The sequence below is a fragment of the Bufo gargarizans genome, chromosome 6, assembly GCF_014858855.1.
Source record: "Bufo gargarizans isolate SCDJY-AF-19 chromosome 6, ASM1485885v1, whole genome shotgun sequence".
Taxonomy (NCBI): domain Eukaryota; kingdom Metazoa; phylum Chordata; class Amphibia; order Anura; family Bufonidae; genus Bufo; species Bufo gargarizans.
Genome location: NC_058085.1, coordinates 263,343,116 through 263,356,987, shown reverse-complemented (window position 1 = coordinate 263,356,987; position 13,872 = coordinate 263,343,116). Strand labels below are relative to the sequence as shown.

At 42.1% G+C, this 13,872-nt stretch overlaps 1 protein-coding gene across 1 annotated transcript in view; it reads right to left on the bottom strand.

Annotated features, from left to right (window-relative positions):
* The window catches only part of DOK5 (docking protein 5), a 142,252-nt gene that overhangs the window by 14,377 nt on the left and 114,003 nt on the right, over positions 1 to 13,872 (bottom strand). Inside the window, exons 3-5 of the mRNA XM_044298326.1 lie at positions 6,532 to 6,646; positions 863 to 982; positions 196 to 385 (exon numbers count right to left, since the gene is read on the bottom strand). Of these exons, the coding sequence (XP_044154261.1) occupies positions 196 to 385; positions 863 to 982; positions 6,532 to 6,646 (425 nt within the window). The remainder of the gene's footprint in view (positions 1 to 195; positions 386 to 862; positions 983 to 6,531; positions 6,647 to 13,872) is intronic.

Below are 13,872 nucleotides of genomic sequence, written 5' to 3'. Positions count from 1 at the left end.
ACTGTGAGGGGCTGAGGGTGTTATACTATATATGTGATATACATAGTTTTCATTAATATTTACCAGAAAATATAAATATGGGGCAGGGCTTGAAAGAGGGGACGCATTTTAACAAATGGAGGGAGGGGGCCCAAGATGGGTAAACAGGCCCGGACCTATGATACACTTAACCCGCCCCTGCTTGTCTGTACTCACCTGCCGGCTTCAAAAGTGAACCAGGCTGGGTCCCTCCCGTACCTCCGCAGCGAGCTTAGCGGCCAAGACACAAGCTTCAGCCTGGGGTTTTGCACGTCCCATAAGCTAATGTTCTCAAACGTGATCTGAAGAGTGCATTCCCCATGGACATCTGTATTAGGGGATGGCATCAAATACACATTGAATCTCTCTGGGAGAAAAACAAAATGTAAGTCAAAAATCTTTATGAGAAGAGTTAAGATAGAGACATTCAGTAAGAACCAAGTCGACCCCAGATTACATAACCTGAATGCAGCCACGGATTTCAGTGTGTGGCTGCGAACATACATTATCAGTCAATGACTTAAGAAATGCTTATACTCCAGTCACATCCAAAGCTGCATGCACAATTTTTTATTTTTTTTTACAGAATTTCCCATTTCACTGCTGAACCCTATACAGAGTATGCGGTGCAATGTACAGTAGCCTGGAGGAGTAAAGAAATCCTACATCTCCCACAATGAAACACACTGCCTTATGGGATTTCAGATAAACTGTTAGAGGTGTGTCTGTCTGCACAATACCAATGGGTTCCTGGTATCAGAAGTCCGCAGATCTTTGCAGCTTTGGATATGGTTGGAGTACATGCAGTTACCGGTGTGTGTGGTGGTCAAGAACTCTCTCTCACCATTCTGCTCTCTTTCTACACCAGTTGCCAACAAATCTGGTTCTCCCAAACTGATGTCATTAATCCTGGTCCCGAGACACTCAGTGTGCATCACCTTACACCATTCATCAGCCTCCAGCTCTGCGGGAAAACACAAAGTAGTGGTTATCTCATAGAAGTCATTGCGCCACTAAACTCAGATATTGAAGGGCCAGTCCAGTCTTACGTAATAAGACTTAAAGAGGTATTCCCATCTCAGACAATGATAGCATATTGCTAGGATGTGTTCTCGATGTCAGATAGGGGCAGGTCCCACCTCTTGGACCTGCTCCTATCCCCAGAACAGTCCCCCCAATGTGAAGGCTGAGCAGCTGTTCATGTGTGGCCACCCTCCACTCACCACTATGGGAGCACTGGCTCAGTTATTTCCGAGGGTCCCATATCAGCGGAGGGTGGCTGCGAATGCGCTGTGTGTTTCCCATTCTGTAGATAGGAGGACATAGCGATATGCAATCAATGTCTTCGGCAGTAATACCCCTCTTTACCCATTGTATAATGAAGGGTTTAGCAACTTTATAACGGATATTGGCCCAGATTTACTAATGTGTCTGCACCTAGAATCTTTCTAAAAATTGGTACAAATTGGCACAGTTGTGCCACAATTAGGTTTTGTAAATGTTTTCCGACTTGTTTGAAAGGGGGCATGGCTTAGCAGAAGAGGCCAAGTTTCACTGGAAATAAATTCTGGGGTCAAAATCTGTCTCAAAGTAAGCCAACCAATAGCTGGTATAGAGTCAGAGAAAAGTGTCCTCCAGCCTGAGGCCCCGTGATAAATCTGGTACCGTTCTGAAGCCCACGTTTACTTCATCTACAGGTAAATCTGGGCCATTGTGCTTTAACTCATAGCTTTCAGCTTGCTGCCACTGAATGGAAACAATTATATGTATATGCAGATGCCAAAAATCCATATAGACTTGATCCGCTCACATAGTTGAAGGTTGTTGTTCCCTCAAATGTGAAATGTATTTTTAGTGATAATTATATAATTGGTGCGGCTCCAGCCCAGCCAGCTGTATTGAACAAAGGTTGCCCTATGTCTCTCAATTGACCGCGCCTCCTTCTATAAGTGAATTATTGTTGGTCTCCAGAAACGGTCAATACATTTCACATCTGGCTTTCAGGCTTAATTTAATTTAAGTTGAAAATGGAGACCAGAATATTGTTTCTTTCATCAGATGTGTAAATATCATCAAAAGGTCAAGGTGCCTGATGGGAGTGACTCCATAGTGTGTGGGGCCTATAAAGGGTTAATTTAAGGGCTTTGGGGGGCAATTTCTTTTATTATTGCATTCTATTCATTTTGGGCTACAAATCACTTTTTCAATCGGTCTTTATTCAACTTTTTCGCCAATTTTCTCAGTACAGATGTCAGTCTGTGTATTTGCAGAGCAGCAGGCTTTCTGATCACAGTCCCGTCAGGTAGAAGCTATGACAGCTCATGTGTAGCCGTTATCTCTGAATTCCTGACAGCTCATAAACACACATTATAGCTCAGTTCTTATGAAACTGATAAGAATAGGACTTAAATAAGAGTTTATGAGTAGAGTTGAGTGAACACCTAGATGTTCGGGTTCGGGGAGTTCGGCTGAACTTTAAAAAAAAGTTCGGGTTCGGGACCAGAACTTGATCGGAACTTAGACCCTAACCCCATTAAAGTCAACTTCACTTTAATATTTTCCATTATAACATGGTTATAACGGAAAATAATAGTATTAGCTTTTTCATATCTGAGTTTTCACGATCGTGAAAACTCAGATCCGACAGTATATTCTAACACAGAGGGGTTCCCATGGTGATGGGGACGCTTCAAGTTAGAATATACTAAGAACTGTGTACATAACTGCTAGACCCCCCTCCCTCCCCAGTATTAAAATCATTGGTGGCCAATGTGCCCCCCCTACCTCCCTCCCCAGTATTAAAATCATTGGTGGCCAGTCCGGCCTCCCCATCCCCCCTCCCCCCCATCATTGGTGGCAGCGGAGCGGCAGTTCCAATCGGAGTCCCAGTTTAATCGCTGGGGCTCCGATCGGTTACCATGGCAGCCAGGACGCTACTGCAGTCCTGGCTGCCATGGTTACTTAGCACTTTTAGCAGCATTATACTTACATGCACTGTCTGTGGCCAGCCGGCGCTCCTCCTACTGGTAAGTGAAAGGTCTGTGCTATAAACGCCGCACAGACCTTTCACTTACCAGTAGGAGGAGCGCTGGCTGGCCACAGACAGTGCATGTAAGTATAATGCTGCTAAAAGTGCTAAGTAACCATGGCAGCCAGGACTGCAGTAGCGTCCTGGCTGCCATGGTAACCGATCGGAGCCCCAGCGATTAAACTGGGACTCCAATCGGAACTGCCGCTCCGCTGCCACCAATGATGGGGGGGGGGTTGTTAACCAATGATTTAAATTAGTGGGGGGAGAGGGGAGGCCGCCCTGGACACCAATGATTTTAATAGGGGGTGGGTGGGTGTGGTTGGGCCGCACTAGCCACCAATGATTTTAAAAGGGGGTGGGGGGGGCCACACTGGCCACCAATGATTTTAATACTGGGGAGAGGGGTCTGGCCCCCTGCTGCCTGGCAGCACCTGATCTCTTACAGGGGGCTGTGATCCGCACCTGAGGGGTTAATTGTGCGGATCACAGCCCCCTGTAAGAGACCAGGTGCTGCCAGGCAGCAGGGGGCTGTTATGTCCACAGTTCTCAGTATATTCTAACTTAAAGCGTCCCCATCACTATGGGAACGCCTCTGTGTTAGAATATATTGTCGCATCTGAGTCTTCACGATCTAACTCAAATCCGATGGTATATTCTAACATAGAGGCGTTCCGATGGTGATGGGGACGCTTCAAGTTAAAATATACCATTGGATTGGAGAAAACTCTGATCCGATGGTATATTAATATTACCCGAACACCGAACCCGAACTTTTACTGAAATGTTCGGGTTCGGGTGCCGAACACTGTAAAGTTTGGTACGAACCCGAACTTTACAGTTCGGGTTCGCTCAACCCTATTTTTGAGCTGTTAGTTGTCCAGCAATAAGGGCTACACGTCAGGGCTAATGGGACACTGTGAACAAAAAGCCTGCCACTCTGAAAAATACACACAAGATGAAATTTATTTTTTATAAAGACCAATTTAAAAAATGATTTGTAGACCAAAATGAGTGGAATGCGATAATTAAAAAAAAAATGCCCCCAAAGATGTCGACAGCCTTTAACCTGTAGCTTACCTAGGGAGGAAATACATGTGAATACTCATCAACAGCTGGTGCTGTGTAATTTTTTATTAAAGGGAAAATACACCTTCAGCTATCTCATGATAGGTACAGGGCCTATTACCTATTCCCAACCAAACCCTACCATCAGTAAGTTTGTATAACTAATGGTGGAAACAATTGAATTAAACAATAATTTACAATTTATATACTATCACTGTGTCCAATCCCTTTTACTAGACGGGTTGAGTGAAAAATAGGATGATCATAGAGTTTCCTAAGTGACTATACACTCACCTAAAGAATTATTAGGAACACCATACTAATACGGTGTTGGACCCCCTTTTGCCTTCAGAACTGCCTTAATTCTACGTGGCATTGATTCAACAAGGTGCTGATAGCATTCTTTAGAAATGTTGGCCCATATTGATAGGATAGCATCTTGCAGTTGATGGAGATTTGAGGGATGCACATCCAGGGCACGAAGCTCCCGTTCCACCACATCCCAAAGATGCTCTATTGGGTTGAGATCTGGTGACTGTGGGGGCCATTTTAGTACAGTGAACTCATTGTCATGTTCAAGAAACCAATTTGAAATGATACGAGCTTTGTGACATGGTGCATTATCCTGCTGGAAGTAGCCATCAGAGGATGGTACATGGTGGTCATGAAGGGATGGACATGGTCAGAAACAATGCTCAGGTAGCCCGTGGCATTTAAACGATGGCCAATTTGCACTAAGGGGCCTAAAGTGTGCCCAGAAAACATCCCCCACACCATTACACCACAACCACCAGCCTGCACAGTGGTAACAAGGCATGATGGATACATGTTCTCATTCTGTTTACGCCAAATTTGGACTCTACAATTTGAATGTCTCAACAGAAATCGAGACTCATCATACCAGGCAACATTTTTCCAGTCTTCAACAGTCCAATTTTGGTGAGCTTGTGCAAATTGTAGCCTCTTTTTCCTATTTGTAGTGGAGATGAGTGGTACCCGGTGGGGTCTTCTGCTGTTGTAGCCCACCTTTCTTTCCCATTCTGACATTCAGTTTGGAGTTTAGGAGATTGTCTTGACAAGGACCAAAACCCCACATGCATTGAAGCAACTGCCATGTGATTGGTTGACTAGATAATCGCATTAGTGAGAAATAGAACAGGTGTTCCTAATAATTCTTTAGGCGAGTGTATGTGATCTGCACAGGAACCCAGCAGCAAGAGTTAATAGCAGTGCCACCACAGGGGAAGTGAAGTTTTAGACTGTGTCGATTAAAGCCAATGCATGAAAGTACCAGGAACCATCAGAGATATGCTTCTTCTATACTCTCCTTGTTCTGGCTAAAAGAGGAGGGTCTTGAATGTGAGATGTAACACCCCCCCACACACACACACACACCCCATGGCGCAACTGAAGTACCCCAGACCTGGGGGGAATACTACTGTAACTGCAATAGTTTGTAATGTAAGTGAAATGTAATGGCATGCTATACACCTTGTTCACCATCTGATGGCAGAAGGTTGGCAGTGTTTGGCAACAGGAATTGGACTTACCATGTCATTCCTCCCCTCTTGGTGGCAGTGGTCTCTACTGACTTCCTGCTAAGGGAGGGGCAGATCAAGTTAGTTTCAGCGTAGATAGGAAAGTACGGCGTGAAGGGGCATGTGATTCAGCTCCTGCTGCTCAGGGCCTTGAGGACCATAGAAGTGGCTCATCTAGAAGGACAACTGCTCCAGAGAGCCTGCAGGGTTCCAGGCTACAGAACATTTGTAAACTACAGTGTATTTGTGTCAGCGCAGTGATCAAGCAATAAAACTATACAGACTCTGCTGCAAGGTGCTGGGAGACACGTTAAGACACCATCACTACAGTTGAGATAGCTAAAAGCCTGCATCATACAGTGGACACCTACAGGCACAAATGCCAGCCATAGGGAAGGGAATCTTGAGAGAGACAGTGTCAGCTAGCAAACTTCTGAGTGTCATCTTCTGCCACATTGCCAGCCACCATACCTCATTATCTGGGAGAAGAGATTGCACTGTGTATGAACCGCTGATGAATGTGCTGCTACTTGTTTTTTCACTCAGTAAAGAAAGATGTTCTTTGTTCTACAATCTCTGCTCGATTCCTTCAATTCCCCCTTTTCACTGCACCAATCCCCAGGGAGCGACGGCCTGAGGTACGACACTGTGACACAACACTTCATCAGGGCCACTACCACTCCCATCATCTGCACTAGCTCCTCAGGAGCTCACTGCACAACCACACACATTCTATTTCAGTATCACCTATTCCATCTGTTACTGATGATAACCATGCTGGAGAGCTCCCCCCCCCCCCTGTTGCATCATGATGTCACCAAGTTTCCACAGGTAAAGTATATCCTTTACGTTAACGGGAAGGTGGAGGAGGATTCTTACCTGATTCACAGGCGAATGTTTTTGAGGTGTCATCGGTAAAGAAAATTCCCACCGCATGCTTCTTGGTGGTTTGAGGGAGTCTAACAATGCTTTTCAGATTGTTGAGCTCTGTGACCTGGAACAAAGAGTTGGATGTGCGGTAATTTATTAGAAATTTCTTCCGCAATAGACAATTTTAAAATCCAGAGTAAATATAAGTGTGATAACTAATATGGCCCCAGGTTTACTACCCATGACTTTAGGAAAGCTGTGTGTTCTAGTAGCAGCCATACTGGTTGTCACTGAACTTTCCCAGACCCCCCCAGAAATCAATCCTAGAGAATAATATACTCGTGGCGCTCAGACATATGCTTTCCCCTGCTGTATGTCCAGCAGCCTCTGACCCTGCCTCATGTCACAGAAACACATATTGATTAGAGCCTGCAAAATGTACAAACAGCTTAATTATGGGAACAAAGAGCTGACAGCGGTGACCAGCCTGACCCCGTCCACCACCACCAAACTTATTAACCTTTTCACCGACAAATCCCTCTCTGCTAGTTGCCATGGATGATGAAATAAAATCATGTCAGTGTATCTACAGTACCTGCTTTTGTTTTAAGGTAGTGGACAATGAAAAGACATTTATAATCGTCTTGAGTCAAGCCTTACTAGGACCAAATGTGCACGTGGGATACAGTAGCCATCAAATGTATACAGCTGCACAGAGTATTTCAGGACAGGAGTGTGCAGGCTTTGGCCTCTTGCACACAAACGTTTTTTTTTCGTTTACGTTCCGTTTTTTGCGTTCCGTAAACGGACCGTATACGGAACCATTCATTTAAATGGATATGCAAAAAAAGGAAGGTACTCCGTATGACTTCCGTTTCTGTATTTCCGTTTTTACGTTCCGCTCAAAGATAGAACATGTCTTATTAGGCTACATGCACACAACCGTATGTGTTTTATGTTCCGCAAAAAAAAAACGGACGACATCCTTATACCATCCGTTTTTTTTTGCAGATCCATTGTAACAATGCCTAAAACGGACAAGAATAGTAATACAAAGGAGAAAACACAGCCGGCACTACTGAACGCGGTACGGTGCAGGTAACTTGCTCTCAGCAACCATGCAAAAAATGGAGTGGTGCTCAGCCAGAGTGAAAAACCAAATGTCATCAAAAGTAGAAGAAAAAAGAGAAGGCGGCACTCACCGAATCTTCATCAAGTCGTAGCTTTATTCGGATTAAAACATAGCGGGTGCGGGTCACAATTCACAGAAGAAAAAGGCAACAGCCGTTTTGCGCAACAATCGCGCTTTGTCAAGCCTCCTGTGATGTGAAAGGGGAGCGCCAAAGAATAGTACATGTTATATTTTTTTTGCGGAGCTACGGAACAGACATACTGATGCGGACAGCGCAAGGTGTGCTGTCCGCATTTTTTGCGGACCCATTGAAATCAACTGTATTAACTAATGCCTAACTAGGCAGTAAGACCTATCTTGACCCAGGTATATTTTAAAACTTCACTTTTATTACTAAATGTACTAAAAACTAAATATCAGTAGATAGGTAAGTGAATTGATTATCTTTATTAATTATTCCTACAAACCAAAAATCCTAAAATTTAAATTAATTTTTAATTTTAGGATTTTTGGTTTGTAGGAATAATTAATAAAGATAAGCAATTCACTTACTTATCTACTGATATTTAGTTTTTAGTACATTTAGTAATAAAAGTGAAGTTTTAAACTATACCTGGGTCAAGATAGATCTTACTGCCTAGTTAGGCATTAGTTAATACAGTTGTTAAAATACCTTACCCAGGTTAGGTCCTAAATATGACTATCCCATTGAAATCAATGGGTCCGCATCCTATCCACAAAAAAAGAATAGAATGGACAGGGAAACAAACAACTTTCGTGTGCATGTAGCCTTATTGTCCGCATAACAGACAAAGATAGTACTGTTCTATGAGGGGCCAGCTGTTCCGTTCCACAAAAAAAACGGAATGCACGCGGACGTCATCTGTATTTTTTGCGGACCGCAAAATACTGAAAAAGCTATACGGTCGTGTGCAAGAGGCCTTTGTCGGAGATCACAGACTGAAAGTCTCAAAATAGGAACAAGGTCCCCAGCTGTACAGAGTATTTCAGGAGAGAATCCCCCCCTCCTTCCAGAGGTAACAAATTAAGGCTAATTTCACACTAGCGTTTTTGCTGGATCAGGCAGGGTTCAGCAAAAACGCTTCAGATACTGATAATGCAACCATCTACATCCGTTATGAACGGATCCGGTTGTATCTTTAACATACCCAAGACGTCATGAACTCCATTAAAAGTCAATGGGGGGTGGATCCGTTTTCTATTGTGTCAGATTGTGTCAGAGAAAACGTCTTGTGCCGCATCCTAGGATGGAAAGCAAACCGCAGCATGCTGCGGTTTGCTCTCCGGTATGAGAACGGAGCGGAATGCATTTTGGAGCATTCCGTTCTGTTCAGTTAAGTTTTTTCCTAATTGACAATGAATGGGGACAAAACAGAAGCGTTTTTTCCTGTATTGAGACCCTATGACGGATCTCAATACTGGAAAATATTAACGCTAGTGTGAAAGTAGCCTAATCCCCAGGACTGTGACTGTGACGAGGGGACATCCTCTGCACCTGGAGGAAAGAAGGTTTGTACACAAACATAGAAGAGGATTCTTTACGGTAAGAGCAGTGAGACTATGGAACTCTCTGCCTGAGGAGGTGGTGATGGTGAGTACAATAACGGAATTCAAGAGGGGCCTGGATGTATTTCTGGAGCGTAATAATATTACAGGCTATAGCTACTAGAGAGGGGTCATTGATCCAGGGAGTTATTCTGATTGCCTGATTGGAGTCTGATAGGAATATTTTTATTCCCCTAAACTGGGGAAAATTGGCTTCTACCTCACAGTTTTTTTTTTTGCCTTCCTCTGCATCACCTTGCAGGATGACAGGCCGAACTGGATGGACAGGTGTCTTTTTCAGCCTTATAAACTATGTTACTATGTAAAACTGAATTATATATGCAAAACCTCCATCCTAAACCCAGCCATACACATTTAATCCATGTCGGCCTAAGATCTAGTTGTATTATCTTTAACATAGCGATGGCGAATCTCTAAAACCATTGTAAGTCAGTGGGGGGGACGGATCCTTTTCTTTTGCGTGTGTGCGCGTTATGGGAATGCAATGAAACGGAACGGAATGCATTCTGGTGCACTCCATTCCCTTCAGTTCATTTTTGTCCCCATTGACAATGAATGGGGACAAAACTTAAGCGTTTTCCTCCCTAGGACGGATCTCAATAGTGGAAAGGGAAAGCGCAGATGTAGCCTAACCTGTGTATGGTGGCTTCCCAACTCTTCCCTAATGACTGATCAGAGGGATAACGATTGGGCATTTTGAATTTCAATTGCTTCATCCATTTTTTCTCAGGAGTTGAGCTGCTACCAGATGTATTTAGCAGTGGCTCCCCTTTCTCCCCTCTACGATTCGCTACGTATGCATACTCGGCTGAGCTGAGCATGCATATATACTGTATGAGAGGATTAGAAGAGATAGCTGTTGGCTGACAGTGTATGCCCAGTTTAACGCATCAGCATTACTTGGCATATTATTAAAGATACAAGCACAGTATAATTAAAAACACAGCTTAAAGGAACTGTGCCAACATTAAATGACACTTATAATTGAGCATGAAAAACTAGTTACTTTAGTAATTTACTTTCTGATACAAAAATGGTCCAGTTATAATAGCGGCCCCTAGTGTTTAATCTGTATGGTAATATGCTCATCTACCCACTGAGATGGTCGCACATGCTCAGTTTCATTCTTCTATCAGCCATACCGACTGTTAGAAACAGTGACAGTTACAGGGAGAGAGTTGCAGCGGAAAGGACATGCCCTTTGAGCTGTGATAAGGAGAGAGCTGCAGCAAAAAGGATACAGCCCCTGAGCTGCCAGCCTGAAGAAAATGTTGCAAAGCAATGGGCAGTGCTCTGGATGCACTTGAGGTACAGCGCTGGTTCTAGCTTTGTTAGAAAGAGATTGTCTTGTACTAGATTATGTATGATTTTCACTTTTTACATTAATCACAGGTTAACCCCATTAAATTCACAAATGGAGCGTATTAACCCCCCTCCCCCAATAAGTGGGCCCAACAAAATAAAAAAGCGCAATTCAAATTGAACAGATCTTTGAGATCTAGCAAGTGTCCATATTCTGAGGGAGAAAATACACATGATGAACATAACATGTTAGACTAAATAACAGCATACAATGTCAATTAGCTGCTTCGAAAGCTACAAGGATATTGTCATGTATTAATCTGGAATATGCAGTCAGTTCTGGGCACCTGTTCATTGAGAGGATGCCCTGGAGCTGGAAAAAGTGCAAAGAAGAGCAACTAAACTGATAAGGGACATGGAGGGTCTTAGTTATGAGGAAAGATTAAAATAATTGCATTTATTTAGTCTTGAGAAGAGACGTCTAAGGTGCAACATGAATAACCAATACAAATATAGGGGGAGATTTATCAAACTGGTATAAAGTACAGCTGGCTTACTTTCCCATACCAACCAATCAATCCAAAGGATTTGTGAAAAATGAAAGGTGGAATCTGATTAGTTGCTATGCACAACTAAGTTCTACTTTGCACCAGTTTGATAAATCTCCCCCATACTGTATAAATCGGCAGTGCAAAAAATATGTTGAAAAACTGCTCCATGTAAAATCCCCTCAAAAGACAAGGGGGCACTGCTTTCCGACTGAAAGTTCAGTCTCCAGAAGAGTCAAGGCTTCTTTACTGTAAGAACTGTAAATCTGTGGAATACATATACATATTGGTTTAAGCCCATACTTTTATATATGTGTATTTAGATATTATGTTGTAATAAAGTGTCTATTGACATTCTTCCCAGTGAGCCGGCCATTTTGGATGCAAATCTGTGGAATAGTCTATCTCAGGATGTGGTCACAGCAGGAACAATGGACTGTTTTAAAAATTCGGGAAAAATTTAAATTAACGTGCTAAATTAAAAACGATACCTTTATTATTAAATGGGTAAAGAACAAAAGCAGTTTGCTCAAATGATATCTTAATAATTTATTTCCGATCCAGTTTTGCGAGTAGGGCTTCACTAGGGCCACAGTAAGGCTTAGGTATGGGGGCAGGGTGTCTCCACCATCAGGGGACATCCCTGTGCTTAGGATACTAGATCCATAGGGTTATCTAGGCAAAGAATTTTCCCACGGATTTACCTACCACCCCCAGCCTCCTAGTGAATTATGAATTTATTGTCCATCCTATCTATAGTAGGAGGTTTTTTGTTGAATATTTATCGTATTTAGGATATCATTTGAGCAAATTTCTTTTGTTCTTTACCCATTTAATAATAAAGGTATTGTTTTTAATTAAGCACGTTAATTTAATTTTTTCCCAATTTAATTCTGTACGTGTAGCTTATCCATTATTTTTTCAGTTTTAAAAATTCCTTCTAAAATTCACATCCCCACCCATCCCTTGGTTGAACTTGATGAACTTATGTCTTTTTAACCCTTTTAATTATGTAACTATGTTAAACAATGTAAATTCACTAATAACATTTCTGGTAGCTTTCACCCACCCTACAGTACATACATTATATAGAGTACACTCTCATACTATGCAGTTATGTAAACTACTTCATCACCCTAATGCTCTTTACCATATGTGATCTCCTCTCTAATCCCTGGCATATATACCATAATATAACCTCATCTCTTTATAGCAGGAAGACAGAAGGTTGGGATCCAGGATTATCCAGTTGCATAAAGTACATTTCCAGGACAGAAATGCTATGTTTAAAGAGGCTCTGTCACTAGGATCAACCTTAGTAAATCTGATTAAAACTATACCCTTCTTTTGTCTGTATGATAAATAGCTGCAGAGAAATCTACATTTTTATTCATATGCAAGTGAGCAATTGGATCACCAGGAGGCGGGGCTGAATCATCTGAGCATTGCTTTGTAACACCCCCTGTGCTCTGCACACTCCCCCCTCCTCTTGATTGAGAGGGCTAGACAGCAGGCCGAGGGCAGAGCTGTGTCCAAGAGCAGTGGACTAGCATGTAAATATCATATCACTATGTACTATAGCTTCACCACACTGAGATCTGCTCAGAAAGCTAATATACACATTACTGCTTTATTTACAGGCACAATGTATGATTAGAAAGACACTAGTAATATGTGCTAGCTTATAAGCATGGAAAAACATATAGCTGTATGTGGTAATGCTAAAACTTACTGATTAAGTGAATCATTTTGCATGTAGAGATCCCAGGTTTGAAACTTGATAGAAACTTCAACATTTCTTTCTTCAGATACTTTTTTTTCTTCCACATTTATGCCATAAGAAAACTCTATATCCTTATCATATTAAAAAATATTAATAAATATTACTGGTTTCTGTATAATTATATTTTCTGTCTGTGAATAAACCAGTAATAGCTTTTAGGGAAAAACAAAACAAAAAAAACACTACTATCAATATAGTAAGTCCCTAATATGATATGATTATTTATTATAGTATAGCATTTTCATATGGCTTTAGATAAGAGAGGAAAAAAAAAAACAGAAATAAATTTTAGAACTCTGCTGGGACTTGAACCTGGGATCTCTACATTCATGGTAGACCACTATACGATGAAGCTAAAACACTACCTCATAGAGCAGCTTGTTTTTTCCATACTTAGATGTGATCACATATGACTGGTGTCTTTATACTCATACATTGTGCCTATGAATAAGGCATACATTGTGCCTATGAATAAGGCAGTATGTATATTAGCTTTCTGAGCAGATTTCAGTGTGGTGAAGCTGTAGTACATGGTATACGTGTATATGATAAATACTCGCATACAGCTCTTGGACACAGCTCTGCACTCAGCCCTGTCAATCAAAGGGAGGGGGTAGTGTGCAGAGCACAGGAGGTGTTACAAAGTAGAGCTCAGATGATTCAGCCCCGCCTCCTGGTGCTCCAATTGCTCATTTGCATATGACTAAAAACACTGATCTCTACAGCTATATATTGCACAGACAAAAGAAAGGTTTTGTTTTTATCAGCATGGTGAGCCCTACCAGGCAGTATGTTTAATAGGGTTGCTCCTGGTGACAGAGTCTCTTTAACCCTTTTATATTCCATAGATTCCGGCAACCCTATCTAAGCATATTATATGTGATATCTTATGCAGAGTTGTTGTATGACTCATCTCAGCTTCATTTGCATATGTATCAAATCGGTTTTTATACACAATAAAAGCACACAGAGCTATGGGGACTGGATATTGCGGATGT